Source organism: Oryza sativa, chromosome 11, assembly GCF_034140825.1.
Source record: "Oryza sativa Japonica Group chromosome 11, ASM3414082v1".
In the NCBI taxonomy this organism is placed as follows: domain Eukaryota; kingdom Viridiplantae; phylum Streptophyta; class Magnoliopsida; order Poales; family Poaceae; genus Oryza; species Oryza sativa.
In genome coordinates, this window is record NC_089045.1 from 6334878 (window position 1) to 6354579 (window position 19702).

At 43.5% G+C, this 19702-nt stretch overlaps 3 protein-coding genes across 3 annotated transcripts; 1 reads left to right on the forward strand and 2 right to left on the reverse strand.

The window, feature by feature from the left end:
* Positions 1–2429: 2429 nt before the first annotated feature.
* Positions 2430–3451, reverse strand: LOC4350095 (uncharacterized). Its single transcript, XM_066305147.1, has 2 exons — positions 3179–3451; positions 2430–3078 (listed from the first exon to the last, which is right to left on the reverse strand). Exons 1-2 carry the CDS (start codon positions 3372–3374, stop codon positions 2540–2542), a joined length of 735 nt encoding a protein of 244 aa, XP_066161244.1. The 5' UTR covers positions 3375–3451; the 3' UTR covers positions 2430–2539.
* Positions 3452–4332: 881 nt separating this feature from the next.
* Positions 4333–10646, forward strand: LOC4350096 (calmodulin-interacting protein 111). The gene is made up of 10 exons (XM_015761610.3): positions 4333–4713; positions 5269–5430; positions 5537–6348; positions 6435–6642; positions 7404–7611; positions 7999–8453; positions 8832–9258; positions 9638–9718; positions 9818–10008; positions 10102–10646. The coding sequence occupies exons 1-10, from the start codon at positions 4396–4398 to the stop codon at positions 10243–10245; spliced, it is 3006 nt and encodes a 1001-aa protein (XP_015617096.1). The 5' UTR covers positions 4333–4395; the 3' UTR covers positions 10246–10646.
* Positions 10647–11813: 1167 nt separating this feature from the next.
* On the reverse strand, positions 11814–16406 carry LOC107276019 (uncharacterized). Its single transcript, XM_015760679.3, has 2 exons — positions 15279–16406; positions 11814–13419 (listed from the first exon to the last, which is right to left on the reverse strand). Exons 1-2 carry the CDS (start codon positions 16364–16366, stop codon positions 11976–11978), a joined length of 2532 nt encoding a protein of 843 aa, XP_015616165.2. The 5' UTR covers positions 16367–16406; the 3' UTR covers positions 11814–11975.
* Positions 16407–19702: the final 3296 nt, after the last annotated feature.

A 19702-nucleotide genomic window follows, 5' to 3' on the forward strand; every position in this document is an offset into this window, starting at 1 on the left:
AAGTGTAGTGCTTCTGATCTGAAGACGAAGATAGAGGACCAAGGCTCAGACCCCTGTTGAGTTTTGCCTATGGAGTGGAGCTGAAACCCCACTAGGATCGCCTTTTCCACTGCTATCATTCTCTTTCGGTGTGATGACTAAGCGCCTCTTCTGTAAGTATTTTACGCTTTATTTACGTTTGGAACTGTTTATTACTTGTCGTTTTGTGTACCCTGGCTGATTCCTAGACAGGGATTTAATACACAAAATAGTCTGGAAATTTGGGCTAAATTTCTGGGCGTGACAAAGTGGTATCTGAGCTAACTCGACTGTGGTTCACCACTCATGGCAGGTGAGAGAGAAATCCCCTTTGACCAATGGACGAGTTGTAAGGGAGAGAGTTGTGTGATGCTTCACTTATATCTATGCCACAACTGGTAAACAAACATGTTAATTCTGTAATTGATCGACTATGTATTGAGTTTAAACATGTTATTCACATTGCTAGCGAGAATGAAGAGCTTAGATTGCTATCTTCTTTAAATACTAGAGGGCTATATTCAATTTGATGATCTTTGTCCACTCAATTGTTTAGAGAAGAAATTATTTGCAAGATTTGAACTGCCATGTCCTCCTCAAGTAGTTTTTCATGTTATTGGCACTCATGATAATAAAGGAGAGTATAATGTGCATAGGGTATATATTTGTTCAAATTTGAATATACCACATTTTCATGATGCGATGTATTGTCTAGAGGACCGCATGCACATAAATAATTCTCTGTCTAGTTTCTCTAGTTGTTTAAATGAGTTATAGGTTGGTTTGTAAGAAGGGTAGTGTTGTGGTTTTTCGAGTGTCAAAATTTCAGAATTCAACCATATGGTCATCAAGTCTACCACAACTTGTGATAAATAAAGATAAGTTTAACATGCTCAATGATATGGTGAAACCGAGCACGGTTTCGAATTTAGAAGGGGAGGATGACGAGGATATCACTAGCTCAGATATGATCATGCATACCTTATGTATTTATCAACTAAAGGTGCATGCTTTCTATGTGAGATTTATGTGCTACATATTTGAACAAACATTACTGCACGATGAGTTTGTATCTTCTCGTTTGCAAAAATACTAGCATGGGTGAAGGAAAGGATCGTGGGCTCACAAAGTGTTTGGGTAATCAAAGAAATTGATCGGGGACCAAACAAAGATCTTACCCAAGTCTACTCTTACCTCACCATGTCACTTTTGGTTAATAGAAGGCAAGAAATAAAGTTCTACATGTTTTGGATACGGATTCGGGCCTCCTGACAGCATAAACTTCAAACGGACCTAGCCTCTGATTGAGAAGGAATCTCAAGGTCCATGAGTACTTGTTGGAAAGCTTATGGAGTTTACTTCCATATGGTTTTGGTCCCACATCAAAATTTCTATCAATCTATCATGAATCTGCAAAACAAGCCATATACCTCATCCAATCCAAGTCTGATTTAGACATTGGACCTTTTAATTGTGTCGTGGACATAGGGTGGCACCCTTAGGATAACCCTAAGATGTCCCTAAACATATTTATTCAGTAGCCATCATAATTTAGAGTTGGATTTTGCTTAGATTATTTCTGCTACTACAGGTTTGCCGCTAGTTTGGTTGGTGGAACCCCATTCAAGTGCTTAAATTTTCATATGCAATTGAGTTGCAGTTTACCTTGTTCTTGGCTTCTTGCTTATGTTCTTCGATTCGCATGCAGAAATTAGCCTTCTCAGTGATGTCAACCGGACAGTGTACTGTTGATTACCAGAGGAGACGTGGTATTGCGATTGCAGGGTTCGGATCGTGTTGATCGGAAACCGGATCATGTGTGTCAAGTTTTCGCTAAATCAAGAGTTATCGATATCTATCGGAAGATCGGGACCTAGTTCCTCATCAGGACGGAGTGGGGTCGCCGGAGAGGGGATCGATGGGCGATGGCGTTCAAAAAATGATATAGCGGAGAAGCATGGAGCATGATTGGAGGCATGATTAGGGTTAGGGTTGGGAGTGGCGTGAGAGAGTTAGGGAGGGTTGGGGGAGGTGCGCGGGTGTGTGCTTGGAGACAGGAGAGGTGGGAGTGATATGGGACGTTGAATTTGAGAGAGACGATTCTAACCGTTCTATAATGTACTCCCTCCGTTTCAGATTATAAGACATTTTGACTTTAGTCAAAGTCAAACTGTTTTAAGTTTGACTAAGTTTATAGAAAAAATAATAACATTTTTAACTCAACACAAATTTATTATGAAAATATATTCAATTATTGATTTAATGAAACTAATTTGGTATTATGAATATTATTATATTTGTATATAAACTTAGTTAAATTTAAAGTAATTTAATTTTAACCAAAGTCAAAACGTGTTATAACCTGAAACGGAGGGAGTATGAAGTATGAAAAATGAAGAAGTAATACTGTGTTGATGTCCTATAGAACAGATGATTATATTTGAAAAACAGAGGGAGTAATTAATTGCTAGTTAGCTAATTACTCTAGCTCTGAGCTACTCCACTATAGAGAAAATGGTGATCAGTACAGGCTCGCGATCTGCGAGCTACAGAAGACGAGCACCTCGTCGAGCTCCGCCCTGCTCTCGTCGCCGAACAGGCTCTCCTTCCCGTCCGGCCGCCTCGCGTACGACAGCCCGAGCCGCGACCGCGCGCCGCGGAGGTCGCCGGCGCCGGCGCTGGAGTCGGGCCCCGTGAACACCCCCATCACGGCGGTCAGCGGCGGCCCGATGAGCAGCCCGTCGGCGCCGAACTGCGGCCCGCCCCGCGCGTAGTCGAACAGCGCCGCCCCGCTCCCGCCCACCTTCGGCAGCACCACCACCGCCGCCTCCTTCGCCGCTGCGTCCGTGTCCGTCTCCGGCCAATAGAAGAGGAAGGCGTCGAGCGTGTCGTAGTAGTCGTCTGTGCTCCGGTACCCCTCCGGGCTGAACCCGCCGAACCTGACCCCGCCGCCGGTGCGGCCGACGACTACGCAGGGGCCCTTGAAGTCGCACCGGCGATGGAAGTCCGTCGCGCTGAAGCCGTCCACGGTGGCCTTGTAGCAGCATTTCAGCTCGCGACCTGCACTGCACACGGGAATTAATTAACCAGGAATTAGTTACTGATCAGTAATCGAGCAAGAACTAAATCATCATCAAGAACAAGATGATTTGGGTTTTGCCTCTGAGGTGGGTGTTGGCGACGAGGGACATGGGGAACGGCGGCGCGACGTCGTGGTACTGGAACTCCGGCGGCGGCGCGCTTCTGCCGCCCCAGCTGAAGAGGCTGCGCGGGGTGACGAATCCCGCCGCCGGCCGGCAGCTGCGGGTGGTCGAAGGAGCCACCGTCGACCTGCCGCTCGCCATGAACGCCGCCATGGTGATCGCTCTCTGCTCGGTGTCATGGGCTCATGGCTACGCTGTCGCGCGCACGCGAACCTTATCTGCTTCGGTGGCGGCTGACATGGAGGGGGTTTGATGACACGTGTCGCAGCTTGATTCGCTCTGTTTATCGCGGGCTCTGCTCTCTGGGGCCCAATTGCCCAAGAGCTGCAAAAAATGGGTGTTCATACGTGTAAATTTTTATGCATATATGTAATTTTTGCGGTATCGGAGTGATGAGGACTGGCAACAAAAATATGAATTACACAGCATTTTGTACAAGGCAAAAGTGTGTTAGCCATAACAATTCTTGCAAATAATTTTTTTTTCGGTGTCAACTAGTATATACATTTGGGTGATTCATCTAAAACGAGTGTGTTAGCCATAACATTCTAGAACGAGTGAATTCACATAATTTTCCCCTAAAAAAGAATTCACATTTTTTTTCTCAAAAAAATGATTCATCTAAAATTGGTACACATGAATTATATTTTTTTTCAAGGAAGACCGAAGACAGAGTAGATTGTACATTGTTTTGCTCACCTTAGTTTAGTAGGAGTACATACTTTCGCTTTACCCCAGGGTATACTATAATTTCCACTTTGCACTAGGTTGCATCACATAATTAAAAACAAAACTCATAAAATATGAGCACAACTTATGAAACCTTTTGAATTTAGATCATGTTTTACGAGGTTCCATTAATTTATTATGATTTTTTTAGAGATATGATTATATAAGTCACTCTTTAGCCAGTGTCAGGTGCAATTTATTCTCTCCTGAACTTTGTTCAGTGATGAAATACTCCTTCACAGGCCTATTGGGCCATAATTCCATATCAGACGCCAGCCCAGAACACCAAATGAGCCCAATGAACCCATTTTCAGGCCCATTTTCATACTTGGCCCAACTGCAACATCTAGAAAAAAACATTATTTTTTTTTAAAAAAAACTTAAACCCTACCAAAGCACCAAACCTCGTGACCTCGCCGGAAGCCGCGCCGCCCCAGCCGCCGCCATGCCACCGAAGGCCAAGAAGAAGCAGTCCGCGGCGTCGCCGCAGCCGTCCCCTCGCACCCCTGCATCCCGCGGCCGCGAAGGTGGAAGCGTCGCCGCGGGCGGCGGCGACGGAGGAGGAACTCTCGACCTCCCGTCCGTCGCCGCGGCGGCGGCGGCGCGGCACCCGGCGCTCGTGCCCCGTGGCGGCGAGGGGTGCTTCTCCGGGACCGTCGCGGAAGTGGCCCCCAGGGGCAGGAGCCGCGGCGGGGAGGCGAGGCTCTGGCTCTCCGAGCCCGCCATGGTCGGCGCCGCGCTGCGGCCTGGGTGCCTCGTCTCCGTAAGCTCATGCTTGATGCTCCTCCTCCTCCTTGAGATTTTTGGAATGCTTCGTGTGCCCAACTTGCTTTTTAAGCTAAGGAAGCTATGATTGTTCTGTAAATGTGATCCTTCTGTAGCTAAAGATGCTGCGATTTTAGGAATGTGGCTCGATTTGGCATAGGTTAGTCGATGGTGAGCTGCTGAGCTTACCTTTGATTTGTGTGAGTCCATTTCACTGTTGCTTATTGCTGCAATGTTTGCTTTGATGCTGTATAGCTTGTCGCAGTTGAGAAGTTGAATTTATCTCTTGGTGCTGAAAATCATCGTTTTGTTTACTAGCTTCAGCAAATCTTTTTAATGAATCACTAGTGATCCCAGTTCGTTTCCCATCAGCTTGAGCATTGTCACTAAACAGCCATGTCCAGATATGTGTTATCGTGTCGAGTTATGTTACTCTCATCGTAGAACAAAACTTCCGTGTTTATACTTCATGCAATGATGCAAAAACCGTTTAGTATGCTAGTCTAAATGTCCTTTTTGGTACATAAGCTGAAACTGATCTCCTTATTTCTAGGTATCTCTCATTTCTTCAAATAGGGGTCGATCAGATGGTTCACCACTTGATAGTTTATTTGAGGAGTGCAACGAGTTCTTTGATCTTGATGTGGATAATGATCTCATGCCTAATGAAGCTGGTCGAAACTTTGTGATTGCCAAAGTTTTCCCCTCACGTGAGGTATGTGTGCCTTGTACTTATAAAGCAATGGTTAGAATGCTTAATAACTGATAAAGTTTTTAATCTTGTCCCAGCGAAAAAGTTTTTAATCTTGTTGTTTTCTTAGGTCCAAAAGAATGGTATCAAGCTGTCTTGGGACCTTGCTTGCTCCCTGGGAAATCCTTCAGTAGGTTGTTCCTTGTTTTTTAGCCCCCTATATACATCTCAGGCCCCAAAGGAAACTGATAGTGTTGACATTTTACGGGTGATAAAATGCAGCAATCTTTACCTTAGTTTTGTCCCAGCTAAAGTTGGATCTTCCAGCGAGATTGAATCTGAGTCTGTACACCATCCTATAAGAAATGGAATGGTTATAGAATCACCTAAGAGAAATTCTTCAGTTCTGTCAGGCAGGAATGAGTCCTATGATATTGCATCCCACAGTGGCCCTTCATTGTGTTTGGATCCAGCTACTGCAAGATCATCATTAGCAGATGAGAAAATTAATGAGTTGCTGCAGACTTGTGCATCACGCTGGCTCAGTGGTAGGCACCTACTGAAAGCAAACTATGTTCCCCTCCTGATGTGTGGGAAATTGTCTATGTTTATTGTTATGGGAGCAGAAGTAGATGGTTCTGCTCCTGATGTGGTGCATGATAAAGATAAGTTACCGTCTAATGAAGAGATTTCTGGTAAATTTGGGGAAGCGCCTGTTTCATTCCTTGTTGACAGAACCACGAAAGTGCATCTTTCTGGTCCAGTCTGCTCAGAGGAGATTGCCTTTGTTAAGCCAGGCCCATCAGCACACAATTCCTTTCGTACTGATGCAAGAAACGGAGATTTCAATCACGGTCCAAGACTTGGTGGGCTATCCAAAGAATCAAAAGAAATAAAAGAAATCATTTCATTTTCAATCAAAGACCAAATTGGCTTGCAAAGGTATACTGTGAAATATTGATTCATCGCTCACGTCTAACCATAAAAAAGAAAGTTATTTCCATCACTAATATGTTGACTGGTTTCAGGGTCAAAGATAACCTCTGGTACAGAGGTATCCTTCTTTCTGGTCCACCTGGAACAGGGAAAACCTCTCTTGCTACTTCTTGTGCCTATGATGAAGGAGTCAATCTTTTTACAATCAACGGACCAGAGATCATTAGTCAGTATTATGGTGAAAGTGAGCAGGCACTTTATGATGTTTTCAGTTCAGCTAAGCAAGCTGCCCCTGCTGTGGTTAGACTCTCTAATGCTTTCCTACATTTTTTTCATCATGTCAACTATGCTTTAAAATTAAGAAAATTTGCCTCTTTCATAGTTTTGGTTTTTCACTTATATGTTGTGAAACTGAAAAAATATAATAATTCTTTGTGGTAACTTTTGGAATCTATCTTTACAATGGTATCTCCTATACTCGGATAGTTAGCAAGGTATTGAATATAAAGCATCTTTACTACCTTCTGATAATTTGCTGAATACATTTAAATTTTGAATTCTAGGTTCCTGAGTTGTAAGATGTTCTTTGCAGCTCATATGTTTTAAGTTACATTTTGTTCTCTTAAAAATTTATGCCGCCAAACTGGCCAGTTTACATTGATATATTGAAATCTATGTTTCATATTTCCTCTGTTTATAATGTAAAAACTCCAAGCCACCACATAAAGCCACATTGTCACCATTTTTTCACACTGTTCGATGGCTCTTTGATACTTTAGATCATCACCTATTTTTTCTAATACAAACAAATAATTTTCTTTATGTTGGATTCGGCACTTCTCGATGAGAATGATGACTTCCAGTCCAACATATTTTACAGTGCACCCATCAATGTCCACATCAATGTGCTAGGTATCATCTAGATATGATTATGGCAGTGGTTTACTAGACATATACTATGGATAACAAGTATTGAGTGCCCTGATTAGTTTTCTTCAAACTACATGTTACCATTGTAAAAGAATCAAGGATTGATTACCTATAATATTTTTTTCTTTTAGATATTTATTGATGAATTGGATGCAATTGCTCCAGAAAGGAAGGATGGGAGTGAGGAATTATCCATTAGAATTGTTGTCACTCTGTTAAAACTGATTGATGCTATGAGCCCTAGAGACCGTGTTCTCGTGATTGCTGCAACAAATCGACCCGATAGTATTGATCCGGCATTGAAACGCCCGGAAAGGTTGGACCGAAAAATTGAGATAGGTACAAATATCTGATGCTATTCTTGTACTCAAGTTAATGTTATGGGTGTAATCTACTTTACTTGCTTGTTGTCTGTTCAGTTATTGACACCAAGAACTATTTAAATTCTGAGATTTGTTGAGTACATGGATGGATCATTATATGTTGAATAATCATAACGTTTAAACCAAAAAAAATTTCTAAACAATGGATTATCTTTGAAGAAACATGGTATCATCCCTACCCTATAGATTATTTTATCATTTTCTCCACGTGCTTATAGGTGATATCAAATGTGATATGAGAACAATCAATTCTAATGGTGCAATAGCATGGTTGTCCAGTTGATAAATTGCTTACCTTAAGTCATCTGTTGATTTTTTTTCCCCTGAAATGGCTTGCTTGCAGGAGTACCATCTCCAGTACAAAGGCTGGACATACTTCAACACCTTCTAGTTGGAGTTCAGCATTCTCTCAGTTGTGAGCAACTTGAGTCCCTTGCTTCCGCTACTCATGGTTTTGTGGGTGCTGATCTTGCTGCCCTCTGCAATGAGGCTGCGTTAAGTGCTCTTCGCCGTTATATCAGCCTAAAGAAGAGTTCTCAACAACTAGGGTATTATGACAATAATGCAGAAAAGCCTGATATTAGAGAGATTAATGATCCTTTGGGGTATCAAGTAAACTCAATAGCATCCTCTCTCTCAAAGTTAACAATGTCAGTGGATGATGTCCTGTGCACCAGTAGGAGCAATGACACAGAAAACAATGGATCTAGTGGCAAGAAAGATGACTTGCTCTTGTTAGTGACCACTGAGGACTTTGAGAAGGCTAAAATTAAAGTGAGGCCGAGTGCAATGCGTGAGGTATCATATTCACCCTCCCGATCTACCCAATTTAGTCTGATGACAATCTCTTCTATAATAATTTGCTATTTTTCCTTTCTCATAACAGTTTGCTGCTTAAGCAATGTTGTTGTTCTCTCTCATCTTTTCTTCTCTTTTTTTTTGTTTGTGTCAATCTTTTCATTCATGAACTCCAATTTAGTCTAGAAGTTGCATATTCGTTGAAAATTGATACAAAGCTTTGTCAAATAGTTCAGTTGATTGTATGTTCCTTTTGTGTTTCATTACTCAATGTGCTTCATAAATGCATTATTATCCTATGGGAAATAAAAAACTAGTGTTTTTTTTTTTAATCTGTAGCTGATCGTCATATTTTGATATCTATGATTTCCTTTACAGGTATCACTTGAACTTCCAAAGATACGATGGGAAGATGTTGGCGGCCAAGTGAGAATCAAGGAGCAGTTAATAGAAGCCATCGAGTTGCCACAGAAAAACCCGAAAGCATTCGAAAACATGGGGGTCAGCCCCCCTAGAGGATTGCTAATGATTGGACCACCTGGTTGCAGTAAGACATTGATGGCCCGGGCTGTAGCTTCCGAGGCAAAACTAAACTTCCTTGCAGTTAAGGGTCCTGAACTTTTCAGCAAATGGGTTGGGGACTCCGAGAAGGCAGTGAGATCACTATTTGCAAAAGCCAGAGATAATGCACCAGCAATATTATTTTTCGATGAAATAGATGGGCTTGCAGTAACTCGAGGCCGTGAAAATGATAGCGTATCAGTTGGTGATAGGGTTCTCAGTCAATTGCTAGTGGAAATGGATGGTGAGTTTTAATACCTCATTGTGTTATCCATTATTTTAGTCCTGCAATTAGCTCAGCAGTTATTTTAATTGGATTATTTCGTTGTTAAGAGTACAATACAATTTGGTGTTTTAAGCTTGTGATTGTGGATTATGAATAATTTTAATTGGTAACTGTATTCATTTGAAGAATATCATGGTTGTTCCCTGCAAAAAAAAAAAAAGGACTGCTTCTGAATATGAACATTGGCTAACAATTGCATGCCAAAAATCCTCTCTTTGGCTATTCCTGTCAATGTCATTAGCTTCTCTTCGTATTCATGTTTTTGTCATGTACAACCTCTAAAAGATCCTATTGATGTTTTGGTTAGAGCATGCATAACTTATTATGGTTGCTACAGGTTTGGAGCAAAGAATTGGTGTTACTGTTATTGCAGCCACAAATCGCCCTGACAAAATTGATTGTGCACTTCTGAGACCAGGTTATTTGTCCGGTTATTCACATTTTGTCTGGCTTACATACATTGGTTGGGTTACTTATATAGTACTTGGTCTGACTTTATGAACAATGTATGCGCTAGGTCGTTTCGATAGGCTGCTTGATGTGCAACCACCAGATGAGGCTGATCGTGTGGATATTTTCCGGATCCATACACGCAACATGCCATGTAGTCATGACGTCAATCTAAATGAGCTTGCTAGACTTACAGAAGGTTACACTGGCGCTGACATAAAGCTTGTCTGCAGGGAAGCTGCTATTGCCGCCTTAGATGTAAGCTATTTGTTCTTTCCCCCATTGTTGCACATGACTATTGGATTGTACTTAGATGTTTGTGATTCACTGATAAACAATTATTTTCTCCAGGAGAACATTGATATTCCAGAAGTAGAAATTAGACATTTCAAGTCTGCAATTAGCAGAATAAAGCCATCTGATGTTAAATTTTACCAAGAACTGGCGGCACAGTACAGCAGATTCGTTGATCCTATGTCGCAGAGTAAACAATGATACTTGGCAGTGGACGGTAAGGCACATATTTGAACCTGCCACTTTGTAGCCCATTAGATATTTGTGTGTAAATAGAGAAGCTAAGCTTTTGTTAGTTACCAGTTACGCAGAAAAAAGAATTAGGCAACATCACATTTCCCCATTGCTTCAGAGCACCTATACTGTTTGTAGCATTTTTACTCTTGAGAAACTTGGCCAGTGCTAGCAATTGAGTTGTTTTCTTTTTTTTTTCTTTTTCTTTCCCTTTCCCAACTGCATTCTTGTCCAGCATTTTGTGTAGCTGGAAAATTTTCTCAGAGGAGGCTACTTCTGTAAGTCCATGAAATTCATGTCCAGTTGTCCAATGGGACTCTGAACCGGCAGTGATGACTCGGTCACTGCCGGTTTCAATTGAACTGACAGTGATAATCCAACAAGTCTAGATTTGTTTTTAGAGCAGTAGGAAAGTTGCTAGTGCCAGAACTTTCGATGAACGGTATTGGAAATTGCTATAGGAATTTCAGAAGTTGCACGCTTATCAAGTACAGTACAGAATCATTTACATTTTGTACCGAATTTGTTTTCTATGATGTTGAGCTGCAATCCGAGTGATTTGTTGTTGGGTTTACATTTCCGATAGCCCTACAAACCGTAGTACCTGGTGGGGGGTTGGGGGAGGGGGGGGTTGCAAAAATTGACAATTCAATGGAAAACCAAAATTTCAAGTACTTGAGTTTAGTAGTGGAAACTGATCAGCTTTTTGGATTTTTCGATCGAAATCACCAGAATTTCAACGGGGAAAGACGTGCGAAATGAATGTTTACTGGGAAACTGACCTATGTGAGCGTGAAACCCGGTGATACTTTTTGTTTGCTGAAAATTACAAAATACTAGTAGAGAAACCTTGAAAAAAAATAGTGAGGTGAGGTGTAGTCTATGAAAAATTGTAAGTAACCTAATAAAAATTTGCATGACCTTTCATATACACTACATGCAACATAATATATATTCATATATTCAGGAAGGCAATAGCCCCAAAAAGAATATATCACTCACAATTCAATGTGCATCACCAATCATACGAGGAATAAGTTCACCGGAGGTCACTCAACTTAACAGCGAGATTTTTTGAGGTCGCTTAACCACAAAACCAAAAATATGTACCCCTAAACTCACACAAACTGTGCACTCAAGGTCCTATGGTAATATATATGGGCGGTTTCACTGACGTGGCATTCTACTTAGCAAAAAAAAGAATTAAAAGAAGTACATGAGATCCACATGTCAGCTGCACATCTTTTTTTCTTCTCTTTTCTTCTCCTCCTTTTCTCTTTTCTCTCTTCTCTCCTCTTCTTCAGTCAGGAAGGCCGGCGGGCGGAGCGGAATGAAAATTCATCTAATCCATGTTAATGCATATGAATGTATTTAAGAACCAAAAACAAGCCACATAAATTCAAAAGACAGAGGGACACACATTTCATTGCCCATAATTCAAACTTTGAGTTTTACAAATTTTGGGTCTATTACCAAAGAAGATCGATGGTAAGATAAATTAAAAATTAATAATAAAAGTTAAAAATAAACAATGGTACATGCAAAGTTAAATTATTGATACCAGACGTGCAAATGTGCAGGCACTAAAGAATACATAGTAGAGCAAACAATTTGATATCTTGACACACACTTCGGGCTCCAACCTGAAAAAAAAAACTCAACTTTTATCAAATATCTTAGGCAGAATTTGACTTCGGCTACATGTTAGTCCCAGCAGCTGAACCATCATCTTGTGGTGAAGTTTGTTTTTTCTTGCATATGAAGAACAAACCCCCAACGAAGAGTTGTATGGGGATGAGCAGGAGGAAGACATTCTTGGATGTTTCCCAATCCCGAACGCTGCCTGCTGCGTAGGCTACCAGGAGGGCAAGCATGTCCAACACTATGACCGTGTGCATCGGCCAAAAGACCTTTTCGCCACCCGTTTTGGGCGACAACATCCTTTGGAGTAGCAGCACGATGACAGTGATAGAAGCCATGGAGGAAGTGGAGTTGCTGTAGAAGAAAGTATTGTATCGTCGCATGTTAATGTCATAGAGGACCGGATTGCCCGCAGAGTGTCCATCGCCTTCGTCCCTCCATAGGCCGCCGGGTGGTTTTAGGCCTGTCAGGTAGGTGATAGACGCGGCTAGTATCCCTACCAGCATCAGGTACTTGATCACATCTTCTTCTTGCATCGAAAGCTTTGGCGAGGAGAACCCATTGGTTCCCGTTGGTGGTGGTGGTGGTTGTTGTTGTTGTTGTTGTTGTGTATTCTTCTTTAATTCTCTGAAATGGTTGATTGCCAGACAGATTACACCTACAAAAACCACAAGAACCAATACCAGTACAATGATGAAGGTCCGTAGATATATGGAGCTTCCAGCAGCGTAGGCACCCAGAACCCCAAACATGCCTGCTACCATGCAGATAATGAGGGCATAGCTCCGAATGCCTGGCCGATATAGATTTTTGTTCATAAGAAGAACAATTAGAGCCACAGACGCCATGAAGCTTGCCGCGTTGCAGTAGAAGAATGCCTTGTAGCGGCAAGGGTCCTTGTTTAGGAGCACGGGGAAGCCCGCATGGTAGCCAAACTTCTCATCGTTCTCCCAGAAACCACCTGGCGGGGTTAGGCCAGCTTGGTAGGTGAGTGTCGCAGCCAAGACCGTAAGAAGAAGCAGCACCTCACGATGCTCCTCCAACTGATCATCACCGCCATTTTTAGTCTCCAATGTGAAGAAGACAATGTGAATCACTACATAGACAAGGACAGCACCAGCCATGGCGATGATGTAAATGGAGGTGCTCGTGTCCCTGCAACACCCGACAGCGTACGCTCCTATGAGGCCGAACAGGTCCAGTATCATGGTCGCCTCCAGTACAGCATGGTATCTCCTCACCAATCTTTTATTCTGCGACAGTGCCATGATGACCAGGGACGCCACAAAAGCTGCAGAGTTAAAATAGAAGAAGACCTTGAACCGCCTGGGATGCGTTGTGAGGAGTATTGGATCTCCAACCCTATGACCCTTCCCGCTCTCTCCCCAGACACCACCAGGTGGATCTATTCCTGCTTGGTAAGCAATGGTCGCTGCTAGAGTAGCAAGCAACTGAATGTACTCACAAATCTTATCCACCTCTTTGTCTTGTTTGCTGTCACTGGTAATTGCACCAATAGATAATTATATTGCAGCCAAGGGTAATTGTTTTGACCATAAAAAAAGGCACTTGCATATTTGCTCAAATTAAACTAGGGTCTTAAATTCTCAGTTGGCATGAAAATGTTTTTTTCTTACAGCACAAGAATAATCTACTATAAGAAAACTTAATGACGGACACAATAGGTAGGCAAAGGGGGCTCGCGTACCCCTACTCCCTAGGAGAGCATGCCACGGGAACCCCAATGCGCCTCCATCGATCCTAGGGGCTTGCTTCATGGGCTTCCACGTAAATAGCATATTAGAATAAGTTTAGTAGTAAGCTACAAACCACCTATAAGCTTGCAAAAGAGGGGAGAAAAAAATTAGAGACAACCTTATAGCTAATCTATTATACATGTTATCTCTAATACTATTTCTAGATTGGTTTAATTCTGATAATCAAGCCAACTAATCTAGTCAATTAGCCCACATGATGGCACGGTGTTTGCGATGGAGGAATCGCGACGCTACCTATATAGGTCGCTGTGCCCAACCATACTGACTCACCATGGGGCCGGCAAGCAAGCACCGGCTTAGGCAAATAGGTAGCCTTCACCGTACTTTGGTCAACACATCTAGCTTATATATGTACTACTCCCTCCGTTTCATATTTTAATACAATTTTTTATTTTTAAAAGTCAAACTTCTTTAATTTTAACCAAAAAAAGTAAACTTTTTTGATGCAAAACATATATTCAATGTCAGATTTAATTAAACTAATTGGTATTATAGATATTGCTATATGTTATCCAATAAAGTCTTTGATGTTTTTAAATCTCAACAATATTATGGCAAAAACATATATGTAGACCTTTTATTTCGGTGATAATCTTGCGCTACTTTGAATTAACAAGCACCCCATAAACTTTAGTTATGTGTTCGTAGGGGCGGATCCAGGAAAGATTAACAGGAGGGTTTGAACAAACTATACATGAATGACAGAAAATTTTAGTGGGGTCTCCCATGGTTACAATACGGGTAGTGGGGTCTCGTGACCCCAGAGACCCCATGGTGGATCCGCCACTGTGTGTTTGCCACTAATGAAGTTCACCCTATTTACTTTAGGTCATTGTGATTTTGGTGATTAATGTCAACATGGTCAATGGATCAACTTGTTTGTTAGGTTTAGTTTCATGGATGTCATATAATTAGTGTCAACTTTTATTTTCTTTGGGTAGATTTGGGAAAATATATGCAAGACTTGAATAATATGCCTGACGAATAGGGAAAATGTTTTCATCTCTAGAGGGAATAACCTCTTGTTTCTTTCATGCCAATAATAGTTAAAAAAAATAAGAAAAATATTGATAAGATAGATTAATATGAAATATATCGCTTTACAAACAAACATGTGAAAATTCAACTTCTGTGAGTTGTAATAGACATAACAAAAATAAGTTGTTTACAGAAATAACAAATATATATATATATATATATATATATATATATATATATATATATATATATATATATATATATATATATATATATATATATATATATATATATAACTGCTAATGTACGTTGCATGCGAGTATGTTTTTTTAGGGAATGGTATTTTTTACCGGGCATCTACATCCAATTGGATATATACGAACATTGAAATAGAGAACTTAGCCCCACAAATAACCCAATCTAAAATTCGACCATTAAAATAGAGAACTTAGCCCCGCAAACAACTCAATCTAAAATTTGCTCCTATGTGCGAGTAGGTGGAGAAATGAAAACTTCAACCTAGCTAGAACTCAACTATTTTTGCATGCCATGACAGTGCAGTGAGTGAGGATATATTAATTTCCAAGATATAATATAATATACCTGATGCTGATGGTTGTGGTTGTAGTATTTGTATTCGATGGCGATTTCGACGTCGACGATGGGCTGCGGCTGGGACAAGCTATATAGAGGATGGCAATGTAGGCAACGACCGGGGCAACCAGGCACGCCACGTACGCCGTGTGCTTCCCGTCCCGGCAACTCCCGGCGGCGTACGCGCCGCCGAGCCCCAGCAGCGCCGCCACGACGAGCCCGTACGGCACCGCCCTCCTCCAATGGCGGAGCCTCTTGTCCTCGACGACGATGAACATCACGGCGAGCAGCGACGCCGCGAAGGCGGCGGTGTTGCAGACGTAGAACGCCCTGTACCGGTTCGGGTGCTCCCGCCCCTGCAGCACCGGGTCGCCGGCGACGTGCTCCCCGCCCACGGCGGCGTCCCGCCAGAATCCCCCCGGCGGGTTCATCCCCGCCACGTACGCGATCGTCGCCGCGAAGATGGCCAGCAGCAGCAGGATCTCGTGCTCCGACTTCATCGCCTTGGTTGCTGCCGGATCTTGGTCTCCTGGCGGCGGCGGCCGCGGCGCCGCCGCTGGCGGCGATGCTCGTTCTTGACACGGCAGCTGCCATCTGACGGTGATGAGATTGAGGGAGGCGAGGAAGGCGCCGGCGACGTAGGCGAAGACGAGGAGGAGGAGGGCGGAGGCGGCGGCGGTGGTGAACCCGTCTCGGCTGCTGCCGGCGGCGTAGGCGCCCATGAGGCCGAGCAGGTCGACCACCATCACCGCGCGCATGGCGCCGAGCAGCCGGCCGCCGCCTTCCTTGGGGAGGACGAGCACGATGAGGCTCACCACCAGCGACGCCGCGAACGCCACCGCGTTGCAGGCGTAGAACACGACGTACCGCGTGTACCGCGTCTCCCGGAGGATGGGGTCGCCGGCGACCACCCGCAGCCCGGCCGGCGCCGGCGCGTCCTCCTCCCAGGACCCGCCCGGCAGGTTCAGCCCCGCCGCGTACGTCACCGTCGCCACCAGCGTCGCCAGCAGCAGCAGGTACTTCCTCAGCCGGTACTCCGTCGACTCCTCCTTCGCCGGCGGCTTCCCTTCGCCGTCGCCGCCGCCGCCGCTCGCCATTACGTAGCTAAATTAAATTAAACTTGATTAATTGGGTGACTGATGAGCAGAGGCAGGATCGAGCTCCGTGTATTTATAGAGTTGATGATGATGATAGCGTGTGTCGCAATAATCTTGGCATTAGTGCATTACTTGATCAAGCAGTCATATTTTTTTGGCGCTTTATTCCGGGCCAGATCGATCGATGGTCTTTAATTTTGTTCTCTGCACTTTGTACGTCTCACACAAGTGACCGTTGTCTGCACGCCAGGTTCCTATACCCCATGTGTCATGCATATACTTGTTTTGAGCTGATTATGCAGGTACTACACTTGCTCATTCTGCAAGATGTTTTCTTTTCCTTTTTCATATATGAGCAAAGCTCAAATTTCTAGATAATTAAATTGATTTCAGCCTTTGCTTCGAAGAAGTTACAGCCAATTAGGAGAAATTGTGGTATGTAGGTTATGTGCCTGTCTTATGTCGTCCTACTGATATGTCTGTCTTATGTCACTTTAATTTAAAATACTAAAATCTTTAATACTGATGCATGTAGCTAATTATATACCGTATGCAAATAAATATTCTTTTGTATGGTCTAAATATGCTTATATGATTTCCTATCCATGTAAAAAAATGCTTGAAATTTACATGTATTGTGATTTCATTTTTTAATAGATTATTGTCATTTACTACTTAGCTTAAGTTGGCCCCCTCAATTATAAATCCTGGCTTCGCCACTATCTAGCACTATAGTTGGCCAAATGGGCCGCCCGGTACGGCATGGCCCAAGCCCGGTTGTGCCTGGGCCGAGGTTAGTTAGGCCGGCGTGGCCTGACCGACACGCCGAGCCGTGTCGTGCCACCTCACGGGTTGCATACACGGCCCAGGCATGGCCCAATACGACTCGGGCCGTGACGAGCCAGCCCGAAGGCACGATAGCCCATCGTGCTTCTTCACAGAATAACTATTTTTCATCCTCAACTCTATGGGCTGTGTTCATATGGCTGGAAAATAAGTCTATTTTGTATTCCCCTTCTCTTTGGGCCTTGCCTTATATTGTTATTTAAGTCTATTTTGCATCCCTATACTATTTTTCTTCGATCGTGCCACCATTGCCAACCATGCCAAGACGGCTGCTCTAGCCCTCCATGGCTCCATATATAGTAACTCAGACAATAACGCACTCCTCCACCCACCGTCTCCGGCTCCACTAGCGCTACCGTGCCTCCAGCGCACTCCATGCTGATGACACCAACAAAACTTCTGATGACATTGACAAAACTTCCCTCAAAACAGGACTAGCCCTACACACAGGAAAATCCGAGTAAAAACTAGAGACTCGACTCAGCTATACTGCCCGTAGCAGAGGAGAAAAAGGGGGGGGGGGGGGGGGTGGTTAGAGAAGGGGATTTTACTGCATTGCTTGTGGTCTCCTCTCGCACTCTCCAGAAGCCCCTCCTTACTTGGCGTGGTTGACAACTCAATGTCACCTAGCTTGGCTGCTAACAATTTTGATCTTTTTACTTTGAGTGGAACGGATTATGATAAACACTTTGCCCAAGTTCTGCAATCATGGGAGGTAGGGTTTTAACGTGGTGAAATTCACAAGGGAGCTAGGTATGCCAGTTTAATTGAGGCATCAGATGAATTAATAAAATTATGCCAGTTTTTTAGAGAGCTATTTATAATGATTAACGATGATATTTTTTTTATATTTTTCCTAGAATTTTGACACACATATTAATTATGAAAATTCAACTATGCCATGTTAATTCATATTTATGTATGGAAAACCAAAAACAAGCCAAATAAATCAAAAGACAGAGGGACACTGTCACGCCCCGAACTAATCCCGACCGGAACTAGCCCGTGACGCTCCAAATTAACCTGTTGATCGATACCAGTCCCAGGAAACAGTGCTGGTATCATAGGGAGACAGAATATCACAGCAACAGCGGTCTCTTTATTATAGAGTAGAGATACAGTCATGTTGGGCTGCGGACAGATCCCGAGCTCACAACTGCATTACAAAAGGGAAACGGAAGCAGGACTTGGACCAAACAACACAAGCGCGACTTGGGAACTAGGCCGAAACCCTAAAACTCATCGTAGCCGGCTTGCTCCTGAAAGAACTCCTCATCAGCAGGATCCGCTTCATCTTCTTCAGCAACTGGGGGGGAATTATTTATATAGAGCAAGGGTGAGTACGGGAGTACTCAGCAAGCCAAGGGAAATAAGTGTTTATTGCAGGCTTCAAGGAAAGGCTGTTGTTTTTGCAGTTGATTTTTATTTGAACTCTTTTCTAAAAACAACTAAGTGAGTGCTTCTCAAACGACACGGTTGAGACAGTGCGTCTCGTCCGGTCGGAGTATGTGCAATGTATCAGTCTTTAAAATTGAAAACAAGGTTGGCACCCGGCCAACGGCTTTTCAAACGGCCACCCGGGCCAACAACTTTCAAACGGCCACCCGGGCCTAGCTGATCCCATCAGCTGCAGATTTTTCAAACAGCGAACCCCTTTCCACAACAGCAATTTCACAAGCAGTAGTCAAACAAAACTACGCTAGGAATCACCTCACATCCGCCCATGACCGTGGGCACGGCTGTTCGAACAGTTTGTTAACCTCTGCAGAGGGGGTACACTTTACCCACACGACATTACTAACCCGGATCACCCAGCCCGTGGGGATCAGCCACGTCGGGAGACCTCCAAGCATTCATGACAAGGCATTTCCAAAGCCAACACAGGTTTACCATATGCCGACGAGAGGGGTCCTAGACCAATAACAGGTTAGGTCCCAGACCATACTGTGCCAGGAAGCCCAGGGGTCCTCCCCGACACCACCCCGGCGAATCCACATGTCTCTCGGCATCAAGGCTCCCCTGATAAGCTAGTTACTCAGCCAGGGGTGTCCCATTCCACCCATGTGGTTGTACTTGTCTTATGTTCGGATGAAATTTCAAGGAAACGGTCCTTAAGTGCAAGAGCGGAGAACCGTACCCCCGGTACGTTCCCCGGTCCGCGGTTTTGGAAATTCATTTAGTTTGCAAGCACCGACCCAGGTGTCGGGTTTTCCAAGTCTTTTGTAAAACTTCAGTTTTACCCAAGTTGTTACTCAGATTTTAAGTTTGAAGGCGTCCGTCGATACTCGCGCAGGGTGCACGAATATCGAGACGCAACTAGATGGTTACAAGGGGACATGGTATAGCGATTAACAATGGAAGGATCAAATGCAGCAAGTTAGGTAGGTCCGCCAATCTGCCTTGCAGACGGGACAACAGATTAAGTGTGATCCTATCAATGCATAATATTTTTCAAGCAACATAATTAAATTTCAAATATAGGCTCAAGAT